The sequence below is a fragment of the Bos taurus genome, chromosome 29 (genome assembly GCF_002263795.3).
Source record: "Bos taurus isolate L1 Dominette 01449 registration number 42190680 breed Hereford chromosome 29, ARS-UCD2.0, whole genome shotgun sequence".
NCBI classification, from domain to species: domain Eukaryota; kingdom Metazoa; phylum Chordata; class Mammalia; order Artiodactyla; family Bovidae; genus Bos; species Bos taurus.
The window spans coordinates 32,139,018-32,162,933 of NC_037356.1; the positions used below are offsets into that span (position 1 = coordinate 32,139,018).

The 23,916-nt window shown below is 46.2% G+C and overlaps 1 protein-coding gene across 3 annotated transcripts in view; it reads left to right on the forward strand.

The window, feature by feature from the left end:
- Nucleotides 1–23,916, forward strand: part of FLI1 (Fli-1 proto-oncogene, ETS transcription factor) — a 131,866-nt gene that overhangs the window by 86,624 nt on the left and 21,326 nt on the right. For all 3 annotated transcript variants that reach the window (XM_059882942.1, NM_001046298.1, XM_059882944.1), the window contains 1 exon segment: nucleotides 5,944–6,009. In XM_059882942.1, the coding sequence (XP_059738925.1) occupies nucleotides 5,944–6,009 (66 nt within the window).

Below are 23,916 nucleotides of genomic sequence, written 5' to 3' on the forward strand. Positions count from 1 at the left end.
AACTTTTGATTCTTGCCTCTTTTTCATTGGTGTCTAGTCTCTGGGACCCCTGGTGGTGAGTGGTCCACGGAGACCCCCGCAGGAGGTCGTGTTTGTGGTGACTATGCCCTTTCGGTACTATGGGGAACTCCCCAGGGCCCTGCAACTTGCCTTCAAACACTGCTTTGTTTTCCCCGTCTTGTTTCCAGCGGATGTTTTGTGCGGAGGCAAGGAGGCCAGCCCTCAGGGGAGAGGCCCGGGCAGCCGAATAGAGGCCGGGAGATGGGTGCTAATTCCTCTTGTTTTGTCATCTGTTCTTTCATGGAGGAGGGGATAAGGTTCAGACAGTTCCACTTTGGTGAGGAGGTGGAAGGAAAACAGCTGAGCTTCTCAGCACAGAGGGAGGAAGTACTGCAGGGCTAAGGAAAGTGGATGGAAGAGAGTCAGAGTCCTTGTAACTTAGCCTCGGTCAGAAGACTATAAAACAGTCGAACCTCTCAGAAGTCTCTGAGCTTTCTGAACTTTAATGGAAAAAAAGACAAGGTTGAATTAAGAAGGTCCCCAGTGACTCAGTGGCAAAAAATCCGCTTGCCAGTGCAAGAGATGTAGGTTCGATCTCTGGGTTGGGAAGACCCCCTGAAGGAGGAAATGGCAACCCACTGTAGTATTTTGCCTGGGAAATTCCATGGACAGAGGAGCCTGGTGGGCTACAGTCCATGGGGTCAGACAGGACCTAGTGACTAAGCAACAACAACATAATATTTACACTTTCACAAAAGGTGCTTGAGTATTTATTTGGTGGTCAGGGAGAGGAGCTATACTTTCAAATTTCAAAAACCAAGTTTCAGATTAAAATGTATTTTCCATGATGGAGAAGAAATATCAGTGTCCTAAGCACTGGCTAGCATGCTAGGATGTGCCTGGCCTGCCCAGAGGCTCCTATTCTCCTTACCCTGGCTTTTCAGCCAGCCCGGGCGACGTGGCTTGTACCTGATACCGCCCCTCCGTAATGTCACCTGCTCTTGAAATGGGAGGAGGACAGGTCTGGAGAGATGCCCACAGTGCTTGGGATCATTCTACTGTCCCCTGAGGACACCAGGGCTCACACCGCATCTGCCCAGGTGTCATCCACTTTACGGGGACAAGATGCCCCCTTGTGGACACCGTGGACAGCTGATTATAAATTCCCATTTTAAAGCCAAAGCCACTGAGGCCTGGAGTGCTTCAGAAATTGGTTCAAAGGCACCCAGCCTGTAGAGAGCAGCTTGGTATCTAAGACCCAGGTTTCCTGAGTCCCAGGCTGCAGCCAGGCTCACGACCTCACACTCTAAGTCAGAGGCCAGGCCTTATAGAGAGTGCCTGCTTACCTGGGCCGCCTGGTCTTCCCTCTCCTGCTGTGGGGTTAGCCTCAGGCCCTGGCCACACACACAGACACACCCCTGGAGGGCTAGGCCACTTTCCCCACAGCATTTTCTGTTTTCATTTGTACCTAGAGATAAATGCTTTCTGAAAAACTTCCCTGTGGCCTCCTGGAATGAGGCCACTTAGGACAAACCTATCTGGGTGCCAGTCCTGCCCCTCTGCCTTCCGCGGGGTGCCCCACACCCTGGACCCGCCAGGCGGCCCTATCAGTATCTCTCGCAGGCATACCTCGTTTGGCAGAGGCTGTATTTACAGTCTCGGGCTGCGGGAAATGAGATTGGGTGTCATACGGCAAGATTGGGACGGACCTCAGAGGAAGTGGGAGCTGTCCCCAATGGCAATTCAGACCCAGGGCCACTGGGGGGAGTTTGGGCCTGAAGGGTCCCCAGCGGGGTGGCTGGAGGCAGAAGAAGAGCCTTTTTCCATTCTACGGCAAGTCGTGTTCTGTCTGTCTATCTGCGTCTGACCTGGGAAACAGGCTAAGAAATCGTGTTTTGAAATAGTGGCAGCGCTAGAGACATGAAATATATTGGGTGACAGGGAGACCGCAGCAAAGGTATCTATCTTGATTCCCATTTTTAATTTAAACTTAATGGAAAACACATTTTGCGTTTTGTGGCGCTCCCACCGGCCTCCTCAGATGTTCGGGCAAAGGTGATGGGTCCCGGCAATTAAGTGGGTGAAGTATTACCCCTTCCAGGCCGGGTCTGACTGGTGAAGGAGAACAAAAGGCCGGGTTTCCCCAGACTCAGCCATCAGCCAGGCTGTTTCGAGCACAGAGCCTCCTTCCTCCTCCCTCCCCACCTGCACCCTCCAGCCAGAGCCATTGATGGCAACGCAGAGAAAAGGGAGCCCAGCTTCAATAGGCTGGCGGCGGGGCTGGCGGGGTCTCTGCAAGGCGGGAGACAAAGCCTTTGGCGCTCAGACGGTCATTGTCTCGGCTGCAGGTGCCCCAGATGAAGACCAGGTCCGTTGTCGGCGGGGGGTGGGGGGCAAGGGGCTGAAGAAAGCCCGATTGTTGGACTCCCCACACCTGCGAGCTTCCCTCTGTTCATTTCCATCCTCTTTCAGATCCCAAATACTGTACCAGTGACGGATGGACTCGACAATGGGAAGTGATTTTGTCCTGGTGCTTTCACATGGGGAAGCCTGTTCCATTAGCAGCCCCTCCGCGCTTTCCAGGGCCCCCAGTACATAGATAAACGTGGATGCTCGCATGCATGAATAAAGACATCAACAGAGAAGGCAACAAACGTTTTAATTAAAGTATTGAACAGAGAGAAGTGCAAAAATCATAAATGCACAAGTCAAGGAATTATCACAGTGTGAAGCCACTCACTCACATGAGCACCCCCAGGTCAGGGAGGAGGCTGGAAGCCCCCGTGTGTCCCCTTTCCATCAACCCCGCCCCCCTTCTTTCCCCAAAGCAACCACTGCCCTGATTCCAGCACCCTAAGTGAGTGCTGCCTGTCTCTTAGATGAAGCCTGGAGGCGGACTGAGAGCAGGTTTTGTAGGTGGACCAGAATGGATATCCTCTTTCCTGGGCTTGCTGGCTGTGTGACCCTGGGCAGATTGCTTGACTTCTCTGAATGTTGATTCCCTCATCTGTATGAGGATTAAGTGAGAAAACAGAGAGAAAGCATCTGGCAGAGGACAACAGAGCGTAGGCTTCCCTTCTCGCTGCACAGCCTGTTTCCTCTGACCAGGTGGCGTTCACCGCACACAGAAGGGACCCGAAAGCAGGAGAGAGACAGTCCCAAGCCACGGAGTGAAAGGCCGGGCTCCAGGGGGTACCTTTCTGCCTCTAAATGAATTTCTTTAAGGAAAGAGTGTGCCTTGCCACTCTCTGTAGCCTGAGGAACTGGCTAAATAAACTGGTTAAATAAAAACAGGAGGAGAGAAGGAAAAGTTGGTCCCTTGGGAAGGAGGTCACTCTCCCCGAGTCAGCCCTCCACGGGCAGGCAGGCAGCCTCTCCTTCTAGGGGGGAAACTTGAACCAAGAACAGTCTTCAGGGTAGAATCCTTCTCCGGGGTTACCATGAAATATATATTTCACGCAGGCTTTGCCAAGGTCAAATGACCCTTTCTGTAGGCTTTCTGGGAGTTTCCTGTGGAATTCACGTGTGCCCAAAGAAGAACTTTCACCAAGGGGAGAATTTAATAAATGCGGTTTATCTAAGCTTCGTGCTCTCTGCTGCATCTGCGCTAATGACTCAGGCAGTTCGGTCCTCTGAGACCATCATTTTTCTTTATTTGCTCCAGCCATGAGGTTTCCGCCCGAGGCAGAGAATGTCGGGGACAGAGAGGCAGACATTCTTGGTCTTACTCCGGAGACTGTTTTCGCTTCCCTCGAAACGTTTGCTTCCTTTCTGTAACCTCCTCCCAGTCATAGAGGGTTACTTCTTATTGCAGCAGAACTCATTCATAACTCTAATTTCAGAGGACAAGACAAATGCCCAGCGAGCTCTTTTATAAAGAGTTTATTGTGTGTCATTGTGGTGTCTGTGGGAGCAGGGATGTAAAAATAATCGTGGTAGTGCCTAGCGTGCTTTGAACACTCATTGTGAGCCAAGGTCTGTTGTGAACAGTTGTATGTATTACTTGAGTCAGTTGTGTGTATTCAGTCTTCACAACAACCATATCAGGTAGGTGTTATTATTATCCTGTTTCATGGAAGAGGAGCCCGTGGCTTGGAGAGATGAGGCAGATTGATGGAGGTCACCAGGCTGGCAAGTGGTGAGAGGGAGGTCTGACTCTGAACTCTCATCATAAAGATCTATATTAAATGAAGTGTAAAAATCACTTTGTGCTCAACTTCTTGGAGAATGGAATAACCAAATGCATCCGGTTCTCGGATATTCCAGGCATGTGACTGCCTTCTTTCTAAAAGTATCTCCACCTAGCCACACTTTGGCACAAAACTATCTCAATCCCACCAGCATCCCTGCACTGTTTATTTTTTTTCTTTTTTTGCCTGGAACTGTTTAAGAGCTGAAAGGCATAGTCGCCCAAGCCCAGAGTCAGTGATTCTAGCCAGTTGGATGGTTCTTCCAAAGTTCTCTTGGTCGCCCGGCCTGAAAGGGCCCACAATTTCTCTGAGGCACACAACCAAACGCCCACGGCTGGGTGAGGCAGGCGCTCCACTCCGTGTCCCTTCCGTGACTTGAGGCTAAAAATAGGAATGTCTGGCAGTCCATTCCCTGCTCCGGAGCCCTGGCACCTAAGTCTGTCCACTTGGTCCCAGGGATCAGGGAAAGGATTGTTTAGAAAGACTTTTTAGCCTCCAACACTCATGTCCAGCCTCTCGCGTCCTTTGTAAAAACAGATTCTAGCCCTCTGGATCAAACTTCAGAGCCTCAAGGCGGAGGGCAAAAATGCCTACATTTCCAAAATAAAGCTCTTGAGCTTGCTGGAAACAGAGGAACAAGCCCAGTTTTAGGAATGGGCTCAGTTGCTCAGTCATGTCCAACTCTTTGTGACCCCATGGACTGTAGTCCTCCATGCTCCTCTGTTCATGGGATTTCCCAGGGAAGGATACTAGAGAGGGTTGCCATTTCCTCCCCCAGGGGATCTTCCTGACCCAGGCATCGAACTTGCCTCTCCGGCATTGGCAGACAGGTTCTTTACCACTAGTGCTACCTGGGAAGCCTAGGTTTTAAGAAAGAGGGGAGAATTTTTTTTACATGCGAGATAAGAGAAAACTAGAAAATGCCCAGACTAGTGTTTGCTAAGAGTAGTTCTGCATGAACATTTAATTTTAAAAGATTGTATATCAGCAGCCTTCGATGACAGGAAATTCAGTGTATTACGGCTTATGTCTAGTTGTGTTCTCTTAGAATTGAGTAAAGGGAGACAAAAGTTGCTCTGAGGAGCGCTGCCACTCCAACCCCGTTCCCAGCTCCCAGCACTCCCTCCACCAACGTGACCATCCAAGCACCTCGCCGACCTGTCAACCCAAAGGACATCAAAGCAGGAAGGACCTGGCCAGGCCTGTCCTCCTCCAGGGCATGGCAGTCAGTGCCAAGCAGCAGCTGGATCTGGCCAGCACTTGCCCGTGGACAAAACAGAGATGTTCCACAGAGGTAGTATTTACTATCTGGTCTTGATAAAACGTTTGCCAGTCCTTCTTGCAGTTCAAGATGAAGAAATCAAGGTGCAGACCAGTAAAGTCCCTCATTCATCGTCACACAGGGAGTCGGTCACAGGACCAGAACACTGTCTGCAGCCGTGTGTCCCTGCTGGGTTGTAGTGTGGACCCAAGACCTCCAGATCCTTAATCATGGCCACTGCGAGGGCTTGTGTGTGACCCACCCACGAGCATTCTGTCCTAGCTGCCTTGGACCCCAGGAACCCGTGACAGTCTTGCACGTTGGCCCCCCAAATGGCTGGCATTAACTTTTCCCTTCTCTCAAGGAGTCATCTGTCCCTCCATTCTCACTGTCTCCTCCCCTCCCCTGTTCATTCTCATCCATCCCATTTCCTGGTCTTGATCTCGGAAGTTAGTCTGAGACACAACCTGATGTTTTTGCTTCGCCTTTCAGGTTCACTGTTGCCCTATAACACAACCTCCCACACGGACCCGTCCTCACGGCTGAACGTCAAGGAAGGTGAGTGTGTTCTCTCAGGCATGTAGAGTTGTAGAAGTGTCCCCTCTACCAGTCCAGGACTGTGATGGGAAGACTGGGGTGGGGAGCCTCAAGTGTGGGCCCCAAGTCTCTTGCCCACTCGGCTGTTTTAGAAGCCTAAGCTGATCCCCTTTGTGCTGCTCATTGCAAAAACATGACAGGGGTGTAAAATACCTTGTGATAATATCATAAAAATATGACCTGAGGCTGTTACTCCATGAAAGAAAGCATGTTGCTCTTGGAAGGAAATGGATGCTACTCACTTTCAAAGCCGAAAGGCAGGGGCTTTCTCTGTTGAAGAAAACAAAGTGAAGATTTCGAGGATTCTTGCAATGTCACATTTTCAGGGTTTTTTTTGGTAAGACATTTTAGCACTACCAATTCATTTTTAAAGTGCTGACTTGGGGATATGGTCTAGTTTGCTTGGTTTGGTTTGGTTTGGTTGAGAGAGAGAAAGAAAATCATCTCAGAAAATGGTTTTCGCTGGTGAGGGTTTTAGCAAGCATTATAATACATTTCTTATCATCTCTATTTGGGAAACAGTATTGTGGAGATTTCCTGCTTCAGATACTGTTAGATTCTGGGCATTTAAACAAGTGAATAATTCATAGTACCTGGTTTAAGGGAGAAGAAAATGTGAGTGAAAAAATTTCTGCCTGAGGCAAAAGAAAAATTTCGTGGAGGAAGGGCATTTTGAGTGGGGCCTTGAAGGATGAGTAGGAGTACGATGAGCACTCTCTTCTTGGCTCTCTCTCCTTTAATACTTTTTCTTTAATGCACACCTGCCACATAGAATGAATGAAGGCAGAAGCTGTCGATATTGGTTACACGGAATTAGCACAGCATAATATTGCAGAGAAACATAAGGCTCTTCTATGGGAAGAATCTTAGAGACCATTTAGTTCAAAATTGCCATGGAGGAAACAGAGACTCGGTGAGCTTGGGTGTTTTGACCAAGTTCACACCTTCCATCACATGAGACTTCCTGTTTCCTGTTAACAGTTTATAATCAGATGATGACCAGACAGCTCTGTGGAGGAAGTAGTCAACATAATGAATCTGTTTTGTGAACTTTGCTGGTTTTCTGCAACTTTCTTAACCTCCTACCCCACCCTGGGCCAGTCCTATTTATGCTACTGTTTTCTTTCAAAATCAGAGTTACTGGCTTTTGGCATAAAAAACTTGAAGTCATATTGACTCATTGTACAGTCCAAGCTGCATTTTATTAGGTGACCCACTTAACCATCGCGCTGCAGACACCCATGAAAGAAAGAATGTGCTACAATGACAAACACATGAGACTGAGGTCGGAACACCTCTGGTTCACTTTGGGGAAATCACTTCATGCCCCGAACCTCAACTTCCTGTCAAGTAAAAGGGCCAAATTAAGCCAGTAAGAGGGCTTCCCTGGTAGCTCAGTGGTAAAGAATTGCCTGCAATGCAGGAGACTGGGATTCGATCTCTGGGTTGGGAAAATCTCTTGGAGAAGGGAATGGCAACCCACTCTAGTATTCTTGCCTGGAGAATCCCATGGACAGAGGAGCCTGGCAGGCTACGGTTCATAGGGTCTCAAAACAGTCGGACATGACTGAAGCAACTGAGTACACACACACAGAAGCCAGTAAGAATCCTCCCTGACTTTGGAGTTCTTGGGTTTTAAGGAGATGACCCTGCAGCCTCAGGTGAGGCTCTGCTTCTATCCAGAGTCCCCCCTCCGCTCTGATCTGGTTTGCTTACTGAGCTTTCACTTCACCTGCAGGTAGGGATCCACTTCTTGCAAGGAAGGAAGAAGAGAGGGAGGAAGGAAAGAGTGAAAGAAGGCAGGCAGGAGACCCCTGAAGCTCATGCAGGGCTACAGGCTGAGACCCGCTGCTGACAAAAGGACTAACCAGTGAGACTGTGGGGCGGACGCAGTGAGAGGGTATCCGATATTGGACTTTAAATACAGATTTCTGTTAAGAAGCAAGTGTGTCTGGGTTGAACTGATTATTGGCTGATTATTATTGCTCTGGTTATTGACTCATGACTCCTGCAGGGGTCTTAGCTCTCAGCCTGTCCTCTACCTGCACCACTCCCCTTCCTTTCCTGGGTTCTTTTGTGTGTGTACAGTGCTGTGCCGGGCTGTCTGGGGCTTCTGCAGGAGCTGCTCCTCTTCTGAAATGAATGAACTGCAGCCTCCAGGCAAGCGAGCGCTGCCAGACCCTCAGTCAGGTGGTGCCGGGCATTTATCTCCCAGCATTGGCCCTGGTCTCCGGAGACGTCTGCGCTTTGCAGGTGCATCTTTTGTCCACCCGTAAAGCTTTCCACTTGAGATGTCTTGCTGCTCCAGCGGCTCCCCCCTCAAGAGGTGGTCCAAATCTGTCTAAACGGCCCTTGGTCCACAAAACAAAAGTACATTAGCAAGACAAAGCTAGTCACACTCCTCCCTCCCTCCCTTTCACCCTCCACCCCACCCCTCTCTCTTCTGCTTTTCTCTAAGAGCAATCTTGAGTTCTTAAAATTTTAAATGGAAAAATAAAGAGAAGGCATGGTGCAACCTTGGCTCCGCCTTCTTTGAATAAGGCACACGCACAGCCCCAAAGAAACCCAGAGCCCCTCAAGAGATCTGGAGCTCTGTGTGTGTGTGTGTGTGTGTGTGTGTTTCACAAAGGACAGGTGCTGGCATCAAGCACAAAAGAAAGAAGTTGAGGAGGTGAACGCTTCTGTGAATGCATCTTCACTGTGCTTATCCAGTGAGAATGCCTTTTTACTTTAAAATGGCATAATCACCCTTGCAGCTTGTCTCTTGAAAACCCTTATACTTGCTAAGGGTTATTGGTGCCCAGGAAGTACTACTAGCTTTTAAAAATCAATTTGTAACAGTCTTTAAGCTTATTTTAAGTTTTTTTTTTTGATATGGACCATTTGTAAAGTCTTTATCGAATTTGTTACAATTTTGCTTCTGTTGTTCATGTTCTGGTTTTTTAGCCCCAAGGCATGTGGGATCTTAGCTCCCCCACCAGGGATCAAACCTACATCCCCTGCATTGGAAGGCAAAGTCATAACCAGGGGACCGTCAGGGAAGTCCCTAAGCTTTTTAAAATTAAATATTCTGTGGTCACAGATTGGACCCAGCTAGAACAATTATCCTCTCTCTACCTGTTTCCAAGCCTAATGCTGTTAGAAAATAGATTAGAATGGAAGCAATTGTTGAGATGATGAGATGGTTAGATAGCATCCCTGACTCAATGGACATGGACCTGAGCAAACTCCAGGAGACAGTGAAGGACAGGGAAGCCTGGCATGCTGCAGTCCATGGGGTCACAAAGAGTCGGACATGACGTAGCTCCTGAACAACTGCAACAGTTGTTACCCGTTGGCAAGAGCAGCCTCCGCTGTCACCTGTACAGGATTCTGCAATGCCCCAGGCACTCTCACAACCTTTTGCCTCTGCTTCTAAGTCTGGCAACGTCCTGCGAGGTAGACAGAATCAGTCTTGTTTTTCAGACAGAGAAACTGAGGTCCAGGACTGTGAGTGGTTACTTGAAAGACACACAGCTATTTAATAGCAGAACAAGGATTCAAACCCAAGTTGTAGGATTCAGAATCCCTTGCTTCAGATCGTCCTCCTGACATACACAGCATTTCCCTTCTAGCTGGCTTTTCATGAAAGCGACACCTTGTCTAACTGTAGCGTGGGTGGAGACTTGAATTGTTTCCATTATGTTTCTCTGTCCCTGCAATTTTCTCACTTCATCTCCAACCACATCCATGCATTGTCCTCTCTTCCCAAAAGTGACTTCATACAAAGCCCCCGCTCGGCTTACTCCCTCGTCCTAACTGAGCAGAGAATGAGCTGGAGAACTTCGTAAAATAACTGATGCCCTAGGACAAATATTGTATGACTCCACTCACAGGAGGAACTTTAAGTCAACAAATTCATAGAGACTAGAGAAGTAGCAGGGTGGTTGCCAGGGACTAGAAAGAGGGAAGAATGGGGAGTTATTGTTTAATGGGCACACGGCATTTCAGTTTGGAAAGATGAAAGAGTTCTGATAGTGATGATGGTTGGACAATGTGAATGTACTTAATGCCACTGGAATGTACACCGAAAGACAAGCAAAATGGTAAATTTTATGTAACGTATGTTTTACCGCAATGAAAACTGCAAAAACACATGAAAAGATGTTCAGCGTTGCTAATTATTAGAGCAAGGCATATCAAAACCATAGTGAGGTACCACCACACAACAATCAGAGTGGACATCATCAAAAAGTCTGTGTCTGCTGGAGGGGATGTGGAGACAAGGAAACCCTCCGACACTGTTGGTGGGAACACAAATTGGTGCAGCCGCTATGGAAAACAGTATGTAGGTTCCTTAAAAACTAAATCCAGAGCTACCATATGATCCAGCAATCCCACTCCTGGGCATAAACCCAGAAAAGACAAGAACACGCATTTGAAAAGATGCACATACCCTAGTGTTCATAGCATCACTATCTACAATAGCCAAGAGAGGGAGTCAACCCAAGTGCCCATCAACAGATGAATGAATAAAAAAGAAGTGTTATGTATACCATGGAATATTAGCTATTAAAAAAGAATGAAATAATGTCATTTGCAGCAACACGGATGGATCTAGAGATGATCCAACCAAGTGAAGTGAATCGGTCACAGAAAGACAAATATTATGTATCAGTTACATGTAGAATCTAAAAATAATATAATTGAATCTATTTACAAAAAAGAAACAGATTCATCGGCATAGAAAACAAACTGTGGTTACCAAAGGGGAAAGGGGTAAATTAAGAGTATGAAATTAACAGATACATAACCACTGTGTATAAAATAGCAAGAGGGATTTACTGTATAATAATCCTAATTTATCCCTTCCCCTTTGGTAACCATAAGTTTGTTTTCTTTGCCTATGAATTATACATATATGTGTATATATATATATATATATGTATGTAAATAATCTGAATATGTATTATATAACTGAAAAAAAATACTGGAAAAGTCAACATAAAAAATGTTTTAAAATACTGATGCCCAGGTCCCAAACACAACTTACTGATTCAGAATCTCTAGGGGTGACAGGTGGGATTGGGAATTTTTTCAGGATCTCCAGGTTACTCTTAAACCTGCAGCCACAATTGAGCAGTGCTGTCCTACTGGGCAGACATGAACCAGAAAGAGGGAAGGGAGACCCATCTCCTAGCCACCCAGATTTTCTTGGAAACACATTGGATGGTTGATCTTGATCTTTCCTGGCCCCAAACCAGCCTCAAAAAGGAAGGGCAGGACCTCCTGGTGTACTTATGGAAGAACAGGTTGACTTGACTACAGGAATATTTGTTCTGTTTCATCCTTGTCATTGATGAGGTTAATCTTTATTAATCTTGACCTGAGCTTTACCTGAGTCCATCACTTCAGCCCTCAGAAATCTCTTTCTTATATGTTCTCACCATGTGTATCTAAATAGTAATTGGGAAACTTCTCTGATGGTCCATTGCTTTAGACTTCATGCTTCCAATGCAGGAGGCGAGGGTTCGATCCCTGGTTGGGGAACTAGGATCTTACCTGCCACACAGCACAGCCAAAAATTTTTTTTAAAAAAAATTAGTAATTGGGATTGGAGTTGGCAACCTGATTTTATCAGGAGGGCACTGGGGTTTCTGGACGTTAAATGGCTGTTTCGAGCACATAGTGACCAAGGGCTCGCTCAGCCTCATCCTCTGATCTCTACGCCCAGGGGCGAGTGACCGTCCTGAATGCAGGTCATTGCAGCCCTGCCCTGGGCCCTTCCAGCACACCCCTGAAATGCTGCTTTGCATCCTAAACCTTATGTCCTCAGCTCCTCGTGCGGGATCCATTTAAATGCCTCTGACTCTCCAAAAGTCGGAGGATACTGAGCTTGTTGTTTATGAACTCCTGGAACTCATAAACCATAAGCCCAGCCTGTGGAGCCTGAGCCTCTACCCTCAGCCCGGGAAGCCTTTCAGGACCTGCTGTGGAATGCAAACTGCTCCTCCTCCATGTGGGTCGCTGGCGGCCTGCGGAACAACCCTGGCCTGCAGTCACCTGAGCTGATGGATAAAAAGTCTGTCTGCTCGCACGCTGAGTGTGGGAGAGAGAGGGGGAGAAACCAGCTTTCCGTGTCCTTCAGAGTGAAATGCCTAACCAGTGCTGAAGATCATGCTAAGGAGAACTCTGCTGGCTCGAGGAGATTTCCAGATGGTGGGGCCTGTGTTACAGCCAGCACCATCATTCTGCAGACCCTCATTGTTTGCTGAGCATTTGCAGGTCTGTTATCTCATTTGCACCTCTCACCCTCCATCCCTGTGAGCTGGCAGGGCTGGTATTATTATCACCCTGGATCTGCAGATCATGGAAACTAGGCACGGAGAGGTTACAGGGTTCACTTGAAGTCACTGACGTCTCGCGACAGAGCAGGACTCAAACACACGTCCCTATCGTTCTTTCCTCCCTCTGGTCTGCTTCTCATCTCAGCATTTAAGCATCTGACGTCTTTTTAAAAAATTTATTTTATTGAAGTATCATTGATTTGCAGTGTTGTGTTAATTCTGCTATATAGCATAGTGACTCAGTTATACACATTTATACAATCTTTTTCATCTTTCCCATTACTATTCATCATGGGATGTTGAATATAGTTCCCCATGCAATATGCAAGGACCTTGTTGGTTATCCATTCTTTATGTAATAGTTTGCATCAAGCATCTGACATTTTAAACTTTCTTTAATTGATGCTTTTAATTTCCCTAAAGCAGGTGTTCATCTCATATTTCAGCCTTATAGCATATTGGTTTAAAACTCAGGCTCTGGGCTCAAGCTAGGTGAACTTGGTCAAGTCATTTACTTTTTTCTACCTCAGTTTTCTCATGGGTAGAATGAGGACAGGCTTTAGGCCCCTTCAGGGGTGACATCATCTGCATAAATGTCTTACCAGCTGTCTGACACAGCAGTAAGTGTTCAGTGTCTTAGCTCCATGAATTACAGTAGTAATTGGTAGTATTATCCCAAAATCGTTAGAATACTCTTCCCGGTTTACTACATTTTGACACAATGCCCAGGGTTGTGAAGGACACCATATTAGATGGCATGGTAACACTGTAGATGAGATGGACAAGTTGTTTAAAATCTCAGCAGGGATATTCGCATGTGGAACGATTAAGGAATAATATGAAACTACTTTGATCAAATGGAAAATTGCATGCGACCTACAAGAAGCTCCCTAAGAGTAATGAAGAGTTGGAAAATCATTCAGTGTTAAAGTGGACCATTCACTCTGAACCTTTTATGGGACAGAGGCAGTGAGAGGCTAGAGAAGGCGTGGGTGCCCCCACGACCACACAGAGGGTGAAGAGCTTCACCAGAGACCTTAGTCAGGACTTGTGCCCTCCTCCCCCCATATACACGTCTCTTCATTTATTAAGAACCCACTATGTATGGAATGCCAGACTGAGCCTCAGAAATGTGGTACCCAGCCAGCTGCCCTCAAGGGGTTGTAGTCAGAGACAGATGGGCCGCTAAGTCAATGCTATGTGTTGTTTATGGCTGATACAACACCACGTCTCACCACTTCCCCCTGCATTTTCAGCCCCTACGGGGTGTCCTTGATGATTTAATGATAGAGATTGTAGTGAAAGATGGGAGAAGATCTGGAAGGACCCAGCATGGTGGCACTGGAAATGGGTATTGAAGAAGAGGAGGTGGGCATCAAAGACACCAGTCACCGCATCTGGGTCTGTCCTGTGTGAGGGCTGCATTGGCACGGGCTGAGTTTGGGGGACAAGACCCAGTGCTCTCCCCTGGTACACCTTAATGTGCCCCGTGGGAGCGCCAAGGTCCGGTTTTGTGATGTGTGTGCATGGTAGGGGAGGCTTGGTGGGGGACTCTTGGTGGTGTTCATGAAACCGATAGACAGGTACAGTGTCACTCTGTGAGAAGGAAGCTTAGCAAAGGAACTAGGGATTTGCTTCAAAGTAGTTGGGGTGGAGAGGGGGCATGGGTAGATGCGGGGGAGAGCTGAAGTCAGGCTGGCCATGAGTTCATGCCTGTTAAAGCTGAAGGGCCCTCTCCGGTGCAGTACATCTTTCTCTCTGCTTTCCTACATCTTTGACATTTTCCATGATTTAAAAGATGCTGCAAGAAGTTTTGCTTTGATGGAGAAGATGTGCATGCATGCAGAATATTGATTCCTGTGCCCTGTGTGTGTGGCCGTGAACAAGGGTAGCAGGTTAGGGGTTCAGCGTAGGGGGTGGGGTCGAGGCAGCATCCTGAGTGAGAGTCTAGGCGGAGTGAGCGTGTGTTTGGCGGGGCCTTGGGCCTGTGTGCATTGCCTGCACGGGGTTGGTCTGGAACACGTGTGCCTGAAGGAAAAGGCCAGTAATGCTGTGAGGTAATGGCCTGTTATTTTTAGGGAGTAAATAACATCTCTCATGGAGCAGGTTATGTGGCTCCACAGGCTCCGTCTGTGTCCGCTAACGTGCACTTAAAACGTGAGGGTATCGAGGCCTCCTGGGAGGGCCTGTTAAGAACTTTGTCATTATATGTTTTCCTTTATGATGAAATAGGCCTAATCCATTTTTAGCAAGGATGATTGCTGAGTGCGTGTGTGTGTGAGTGTGTGTGAGTGTGTGCTATTTCTGCGTCCAAAGGCAAGATTTATGATTCTAGAACAGACGGTAGCTTGCTCTCTCTGTTTTATTTTTTTTTAATTGTTTTCCTTTGAAATTCCAGAGTTAATGTTTTGTCTACTTTCGATCTGACCCTCTTTGGAGAGCTGCATGTTGTATGTGTGTGTGTGTGTTCACCAGAGAGAGATTGAGAGAGGGAGAAGGAGAGAGAGAGAGGGTTGGAAACAAAGAATCTTTGTCTGTAAGCTGGAGCAGGCAGGAAACCCCAGTCCCCAGAGACTTGAGCCAGCCAGCCCTGTCCTGGAGTCAGACTCCAGCTCTCTGAATTCAGTTTGACAGCTTGTCTGGGACACTTTCTAAGTAACCATTACCCGTCCTTTCTCTGAGTGAAAGAACTGTTCTTTTGTTCCGTGGGTGTGCTGTGTGCGCTCTTATCGCACGTGTGGGTTCCACAGCGACGAGGACACGCTTTCTCTAAAATGATTGGAAACACTTAGCCCGTTTCCTCAGACAAGTGTAAATTTGTTCCAGGATAATGAAGCAAGCAACTTTCCGTGTCGCACCATCGCTGTTAGAGGCAGGTAGAGATGGATTTCGCTGGGGCGTTTTTAGTTTCAGCTAAGGCAGGAACCCACTTACTTGAAGGAGCTTCTCCATCTCAGGAATAATTCTAATTGTGCACATTTTATTCCTTTGAAGATTTTTTTTTTGAAACGAACATATAAACAAAGATGACTTCTGATGAACATTCCCTTCCGTTTTTGTTTGATTGATTAATTGATGACTTTTAAAGAAATCCACCATCATAGGTCTCTCTCACCGCAGAGGAGAGTTCCAAGGTAGGAGCACGTCAGCCCTGAGCCCTGGGGGTGGGGAGCCAGGCAGGCACAACTGGATAACCACCGGGAGCCCAGCAGCCACTGCTGTCCTGTGTCCCCCAGCCGCTCACATCAGTTGACTTTGCCACAGTCGCCTGATGGATTGTGAGGCAAACCCCACCTTCTCCAGGCTGTGTATGTTTGCAGGCCATCTGGGTCCGGCCATGCAGGATGGCCAGAGGCATCATCTAATATGGCCAAAGTCAATTCAGGGTCCAGGGCATGACAGCTTGGCCAGCAAAAGTCTTGCACGCTTAAGTTCTGACACCCCCGCCCCCATTGTATCCTTCAAATGTGAGTGGATTCCTGTCTAGACTATTTTCAAACTGAACTTTGAGTGTTTCCTGTTCTCGCTTTGCCTGGTAAACTTTCCTTGGTTGTGTCACCCCCACCCAATCCACACTCTATGAGCTACACTCACGCTTGATGGTCCAGGTCAGATGATGTCTCCTCAACCAACTCTGCCCCATGGCGCCTTCCTTGTGCCCACTGTCCTCCCAGGACAGCATCCCGATAGTCTATCCAACATCTTTTGGTCTTATAAGTCTTAAAGCATCTTGTAGGCAGGGACTATGCCTTAGAAAAGGCCGTTGGCTAGATGGATGAATGGATCAGTGGATCAATGATGAATGGATGGATAGATGAATGGATGAGTGGATGGATGGATGGATCAATGATGAATGGATGGATGGGTAGATGGATGAATGGATGGATGAAAATTGCAGACAAAGTGCCTTAAACCACTCCCCAAGAACTTACTGTAAAACTCACCCTTTGTGATGTTTCTAAAGACAAGAGCGAGGTTTTGGCCTCGGCCACTGAAGAACTCTACTCAGGACTGCCTTTCCTTCTCTGTTTGCCATAATTTCCCCTTCATTTGACTCCACCGTGAGTCCTTCCAGGCAGAAGTAGAGGGAAGAGCCTACTGAGAACCGATTTCAGTCACAAGGTGGTGGTTCCATGTCACGCTTTTGCCCCATTTTTTATTGGCTTAGACTCCCCTTGGAGGCCCTTCAGATCTCGGTCCTCTTGCTATAGGTGCTGATGAGAAGGAGGCCAAGGGCAGAACCAGAACAAGGGAAAGTCATGTTGCAGGAAAGGTTAACTCCTGCTCATTCAGACCTCCCTTCCTGACCTTTATTATCACCCCTCCCCTTGCCCCATAACTATAATAGCTGCCATTCACTGAGGGCTTGTGCTAAGAACTCTTCTATGCACTTCATCTTTACACTTCATAATCACCTTATGTAGTTGGTACAGTTATTATTAAGACTTCTCTGATGACCCAGTGAGTAAAGAATCCATCTGCAATGTAGGAGACATAGGTTTAACACTTGGGTTGGAAAGATGCCCTGGAGAAGGAAATAGCAGCCTACTCCGGTTTTCTTGACTGGGAAATCCCATGGACAGAGGAGCCTGGTGGACTACGGTCCAAAAGGTCACAAAGAGTTGGACACGACAGAGCGACCAAGCACACACACAATTATTCTTCCCATTTTGCACATGAGGAAACTGGGGCACGGATAGATGAAGCCCAAATCACAAAGCCTGGTAGGAATTAAAGCAGACTGGAGCCCATTTCTGCAGTTCCCTCCCCACCCAGCAGTGACGGGCTCTATGGCCGCATCTCCCTGTTCCAGCCTCCACCCCATAGCATGGCTCGTATTTTTCAGGAAGCTGACATCATCTAGTTGTTAAGATGATATGATGAGATTCACTGATATCCACTACGCCCCCCCACCAAATTAGGACCCTCACTTGGGTATTCAGATCTTGCATTTCCCGAAGCATGTTAGATGACCTCACAGATATTCTTTTCATTACTGTGCTTGATAATTTACACACCATTACACATTTTATGTGTGTTTAATATGACATTATTAAAAATCAGAGAGAAGGACTTCTCTGGTAGTCCAGTCGTTGAGAATCCCCCTGCCAGTGCCTGGGACACGGGTTCGATCCCTGGTCCAGGAAGATGCCACGAACCTCAGATCAACTAAGCCCATGTGCCTCAACTACCGAGCCCAAGCTCTATAACCTGCGCTAGAAACCGCCGCAACGAGAAGCCCATGCACTGCAACTAGAGAGAAAGCCCTCCCACAGCAACAAAAACCCAGTACAGCCAAAAAAACGAAATAAAATAATTTTTTTTAATTAAAGAGGAAAAGAAGAGATTTAGAAAATGACACACTATCTTGAGTAACACTCTGTTGATCAAGAAAGAGTGCAGTAAACTTAAAAAAAAGGATAGTGGATGTTTGTTTGATAAGTCTAGTTGCGAGATTTCCTCAGTTACAGGAGTTAACCAAGGCCTTGCCTTGGTCAGCTTCCTTGACCCATGGCTCTCCAAGAGAAGGAAAGGTGTCGGCATCACCTGGACCATTTTAAAGACAGAAGCCACCTGCCCCAGGATTCTAGACCACAGCCCCTTCTCAGTCCATAGGCATCCTTGGTGGGTGAGGTTGGAGCTGAGTGTTCCCACTGCTTCTCAAATCCTCTCCCCCTCCATCACCCCGCCACCGACCCAGGCTTTACTTGAATACTTAATGGAGATGCAACGTGTTTTCGTTGCTCTGTATCAGCATCATTCCGCAGTGTTGTTTTCTCCTCATCCCTGTGCCCGCAGGCATTCTAGCCCCTGATACCATTCTGGGCTGCTTGGAAATGTGCGCTTTGCCCTTCCTGCCCCCACCCCGCTTGGGCTCATCTGTTGTAGTCATGTCTGTCAAAGCTGCTCCTACATGCTTCCTTGAGAAATCGAGAATCTGATAGGCACCACCTTGCTCTGCAACATGAGTGAAGGTGACAGTGAAGGCGTGAGCCCTGATGCGTTTTAATAAAGAAAAATGCTCTCAGTACACCTCAGGACGGGGAACGAGGCATGAGGCTGTGGGAAAGGTATATGGGGCCACCTTGACCTCCAGAGCAATGTTGTATAGGAACCTGGAATGTCAGGTCCATGAATCAAGGCAAATTGGAAGTGGTCAAACAGGAGATGGCAAGAGTGAACGTTGACATTCTAGGAATCAGCGAACTAAAATGGACTGGAATGGGTGAATTTAACTCAGATGACCATTATATCTACTACTGTGGGCAAGAATCCCTTAGAAGAAATGGAGTAGCCATCATGGTCAACAAAAGAGTCCGAAATGCAGTACTTGGATGCAGTCTCAAAAACGACAGAATGATCTCTGTTCATTTCCAAGGCAAACCATTCAATATCACAGTAATCCAAGCCTATGCCCCAACCAGTAACGCTGAAGAAGCTGAAGTTGAACGGTTCTATGAAGACCTACAAGACCTTTTATAACTAACACCCAAAAAAGATGTCCTTTTCATTATAGGGGACTGGAATGCAAAAGTAGGAAGTCAAGAAACACCTGGAGTAACAGGCAAATTTGGCCTTGGAATACAGAATGAAGCAGGGCAAAGGCTAATAGAGTTCTGCCAAGAGAATGCACTGGTCATAGCAAACACCCTCTTCCAACAACACAAGAGAAGACTCTACACATGGACATCACCAGATGGTCAACACCAAAATCAGATTGATTATATTCTTTGCAGCCAAAGATGGAGAAGCTCTATACAGTCAGCAAAAACAAGACCAGGAGCTGACTGTGGCTCAGATCATGAACTCCTTATTGCCAAATTAAGAGTGAAATTGAAGAAAGTGGGGAAAACCACTAGACCATTCAGGTATGACCTAAATCAAATCCCTTATGATTATACAGTGGAAGTGAGAAATAGATTTAAGGGATTAGATCTGATAGACAGAGTGCCTGATGAACTATGGACGGAGGTTCGTGACATTGTACAGGAGACAGGGATCAAGACCATCCCCATGGAAAAGAAATGCAAAAAAGCAAAATGGCTGTCTGGGGAGGCCTTACAAATAGCTGTGAAAAGAAGAGAAGTGAAAAGCAAAGGAGAAAAGGAAAGATATAAGCATATGAATGCAGAGTTCCAAAGAATAGCAAGGAGAGATAAGAAAGCCTTCCTCAGCGATCAATGCAAAGAAATAGAGGAAAACAACAGAATGGGAAAGACTAGAGATCTCTTCAAGAAAATTAGAGATACCAAGGGAACATTTCATGCAAAGATGGGCTCCGTAAAGGACAGAAATGGTATGGACGTGATAGAAGCAGAAGATATTAAGAAGAGGTGGCAAGAATACACAGAAGAACTGTACAAAAAAGAGCTTCATGACCCAGATAATCATGATGGTGTGATCACTCACCTAGAGCCAGACATCCTGGAATGTGAAGTCAAGTGGGCCTTAGAAAGCATCACTATGAACAAAGCTAGTGGAGGTGATGGAATTCCAGTTGAGCTCTTTCAAATCCTGAAAGATGATGCTGTGAAAGTGCTGCACTCAATATGCCAGCAAACTTGGAAAACTCAGCAGTGGCCACAGGACTGGAAAAGGTCAGTTTTCATTCCAATCCCAAAGAAAGGCAATGCCAAAGAATGCTCAAACTACTGCACAATTTCACTCATCTCACATGCTAGTAAAGTAATGCTCAAAATTCTCCAAGCCAGGCTTCAGCAATACGTGAATGGTGAACGGAAATAGATGTTCAAACTGGTTTTCGAAAAGGCAGAGAAACCAGAGATCAAATTGCCAACATCCGCTGGATCGTGGAAAAAGCAAGAGAGTTTGAGAAAAACATCTATTTCTGCTTTATTGACTATGCCAAAGCCTTTGTGTGGATCACAATAAACTGTGGAAAATTCTGAAAGAGATGGGAATACCAGACCACCTGACCTGCCTCTTGAGAAACCTATATGCAGGACAGGTTACAAATAGGAAAGGTTCCAAATAGACTGGTTCCAAATAGGAAAAGGAGTACATCAAGGCTGTATGTTGTCACCCTGCTTATTTAACTTATATGCAGAGTACATCATGAGAAACACTGGGCTGGAAGAAGCACAAGCTGGAATCAAGATTGCCGGGAGAAATATCAATAACCTCAGATATGGAGATGACACCACCCTTATGGCAGAAAGTGAAGAGGAACTCAAAAGCCTTTGATGAAAGTGAAAGAGGAGAGTGAAAAAGTGGGCTTAAAGCTCAACATTCAGAAAACGAAGATCATGGCATCTGGTCCCATCACTTCATGGGAAATAGATGGGGAAATAGTAGAAACGGTGTCAGACTTAATTTTTGGGGGCTCCAAAATCACTGCAGATGGTGATTTCAGCCATGACATTAAAAGACACTCCTTGGAAGGAAAGTTATGACCAACCTAGATAGCATATTGAAAAGCAGAGATATTACTTTGCCAACAAAAGTCCGTCTAGTCAAGGCTATGGTTTTTCCAGTGGTCATGTATGGATGTGAGAGTTGGACTGTGAAGAAAGCTGAGCGCCGAAGAATTGATGCTTTTGAACTGTGGTGTTGGAGAAGACTCTTGAGAGTCCCTCTGATGCTGGGAGGGATTGGGGGCAGGAGGAGAAGGGGACGACAGAGGATGAGATGGCTGGATGGCATCACCGACTCGATGGACATGAGTTTGAGTGAACTCTGGGAGTTGGTGATGGATAGGGAGACCTAGTGTGCTGTGATTCATGGGGTCGCAAAGAGTCAGACACAACTGAGCGACTGAACTGAACAGAACTGACCTCCAGAGCACCCTTCCAACTGGGCTCAGCCATAAAACTGCTCCGCCCACCCCTGCGGGCGGGGTGCCCAGTGGGCGGGGCGCAGCACCACCCAGCCCCGCCCACTTCTCAGGCGGTTCAAACTTAGTGAGTGGGCCGTTTAGGTTTTGCATTTCCAATTCATCTCCAGAGTCTTAACTGTTACTATTTTAAACCTCCCATCTCTACCAGGTTTCACTTTGACTCAGACGTGTCATCCCATTCCAGATAGCAGAGCTAAGACTCAGAATGAAATTGGCCTCCGTTGATGTCACTGTATTTCCACGACCACGGGGTCTTGGTTTGTAATAGAAACTAGAAGTGACCACTGTTGGCTCTGTTGAGGAGTCTGGTCACGGGGTACTTTGGAAAGAAAAGGCTAGGTCCACAAGTGCTCCAGATAAATCGCTGCGCCTCCACATGGAACATTCCAAATGCCTTTGTTTTGCAAAATACACTGATTTTAGAAATCGCAGCGGTTGTTTGGAGGGACAGTAGTTGCTGAAAAGTATTTAAAAGGTGCTTGTTTATTCTCATGCTCATAAACCAAATTTCTCTCTCTCAAGAAAGAAGCTTCTTAACCAACACAACATTGTAACAATTTTTTTTAATATTTAAATTTTAAAAAATAGGGAAAAAAAGAAGCTTCTCTTATGCCAGACAGAGGTGAAGGGACTTGGGAAATCTTCTAGTGAAAAGCCAAGGTGAAAATAGCATCAGTTGTTATTTTATTGTAAAAACTTTCCCAAATTCTTTTTAAAGATGTAACAACGAACCCTCTTCAGAGAAGTCCATGTCTAAGATAATAATTATTTCTCGTGAAACATCCTTTTGGGAGAAGTTAACGTCTTTGAGGAAGAAATGCTATAGTTAGAAACACTAACCAGGACCCATGTGGGCATCTCCCCTCCAGCCTCAGGGATCTGTAAGCAATCACATATGAGGATCAATACAAAGTTTAACATGCCGCTGATGAAGTTCAAATTCTTGTGTTAGGCATATTCTAAAGAGCGAGTGGTAAATTAAATGGAGTTACTACTTTATCAAAATCCAACACATCCTTCAAGGACTAATTCAAGTTCCATCCTCTTCAAGATAACTTTTTCTTTATTTGCAAAGACTACATGCAGTCACTTATCAGGACCCTACCTTAATCACAAGCCGTACATGGACCTAACTACCATGCTAAGGTAACTACAGATTACTTTATCATCTCTAATTCTGAGTTTTGTTCTGTATCCCTTTTCCCAGCCCTGTAGATATTCAGTAAATACCATTGACAGTTGATGGATTCACTGGGGAGGGAAAATCTGGTTTGTCAATTTAATTAAATATATACTCCATCCTTCTGCTTCCCTAAACAAAGAACCAAAAGAAATTAGCCTTGGTTGACATGGGAAAGATTAACTTATTTCCATGGAATAAAACTCTGGAAAAGAATAGCAGCTATAATCTTAAATGATACTTTGGAGTGTAGAAAGCATTTTCACATGCATGATCTCATTTATTCCCAAAAGAACTCTGGGAGGATTAAATAGGCCATTTGCGTCTCCAAATTCTTAAATTTTAGGAGAATCATTTCTCCCCTGTTACAGATAGGTGGCCTGAGAGGTTCAGAGAGATTGTCACCTGCGCGAGCTCACACAGCTGGTAACTGGCAGAGATGGAAAACAACCCCAGAAGTTCTGAAGCCTCATGTAGTGTTCCTTCCACGGCAATGAACTGTTTCCCTAATGGGAATGAATAAAAGAGGAATCACGGAATTCCTTCCCATGAAAATCCCTAAGAGTCCTTAATTACATCACATGTGACCTTAGACTCCATAAGATTTAGGTATCCCTCTTCCAAAGAGATGAAAATTGTTCTCACTCTGACTTTGAAAACTCCTTGAGCTTCCAAAGTCTTTGGCCTGCCTGTAAAAAGAATGGTCCGTCCTGCCCAATATCCTGGAGTTTAGAGAAAGGCAGTTTTTTCTGCTGTGAGTCATACTTTCAGTTTCTATTAAAATTCTTATATGGTCGCATATGCTTTCTCTCAGGCTTTGGGCCTCCAGGCCTGTGCTAATTTGCATGTCTGGTTTAGATAATGTCTGAAGTCCCTTCCAGCCTGAAAAGAAGCCTCAGATTCTATTATGTAAGTGAGACCACACTCCACCTGCTCATGGTTCTTTGTCTTTAACTCCTGTGCTTTTTTTCCTGTAATATTGATTTGTTTGGCTGCCTCAGGTCTTAGTTGTGGCACTCCGGATCTTTAGTTGCCACTTTTATATGCAGCACGAGGAATCTTTTTTAGTTACAGCATTCGAACACTTAGTTGTGGCATGTGGGATCTAGTTCCCTGACCAGGGATCAAACCCATGACCCCTGCATTGGAAGCTCAGAGTCTCAGCCACTGGACCACCAGGCAAACCCTAATCCCGGTGCTTCTGATGTGTGAATGCAGAACACAGAGGTGGGGGTGTTCTGGGGCTCATGCACTGGCCACAAAGATTGAGTGTTCCACTGGGGAGAACTCACTTGTCTATTTCTCATTCACAGTGACCCCAGAGAAATGCCCTTTCCTGCAGTCCACTTTAGAGGTGGCTCAAAAGCAAGGCATAGGAAGTGTGGGATTTTAAGTTTCTTCGTTTAAATGGCTTTCCTATGTCAGTATGAGTCTGGGACCATAGATTTGACAATACCTTGATTCTAAATATGAAAAAATTGGTGAACTCTTTAATTGTTGTTGTT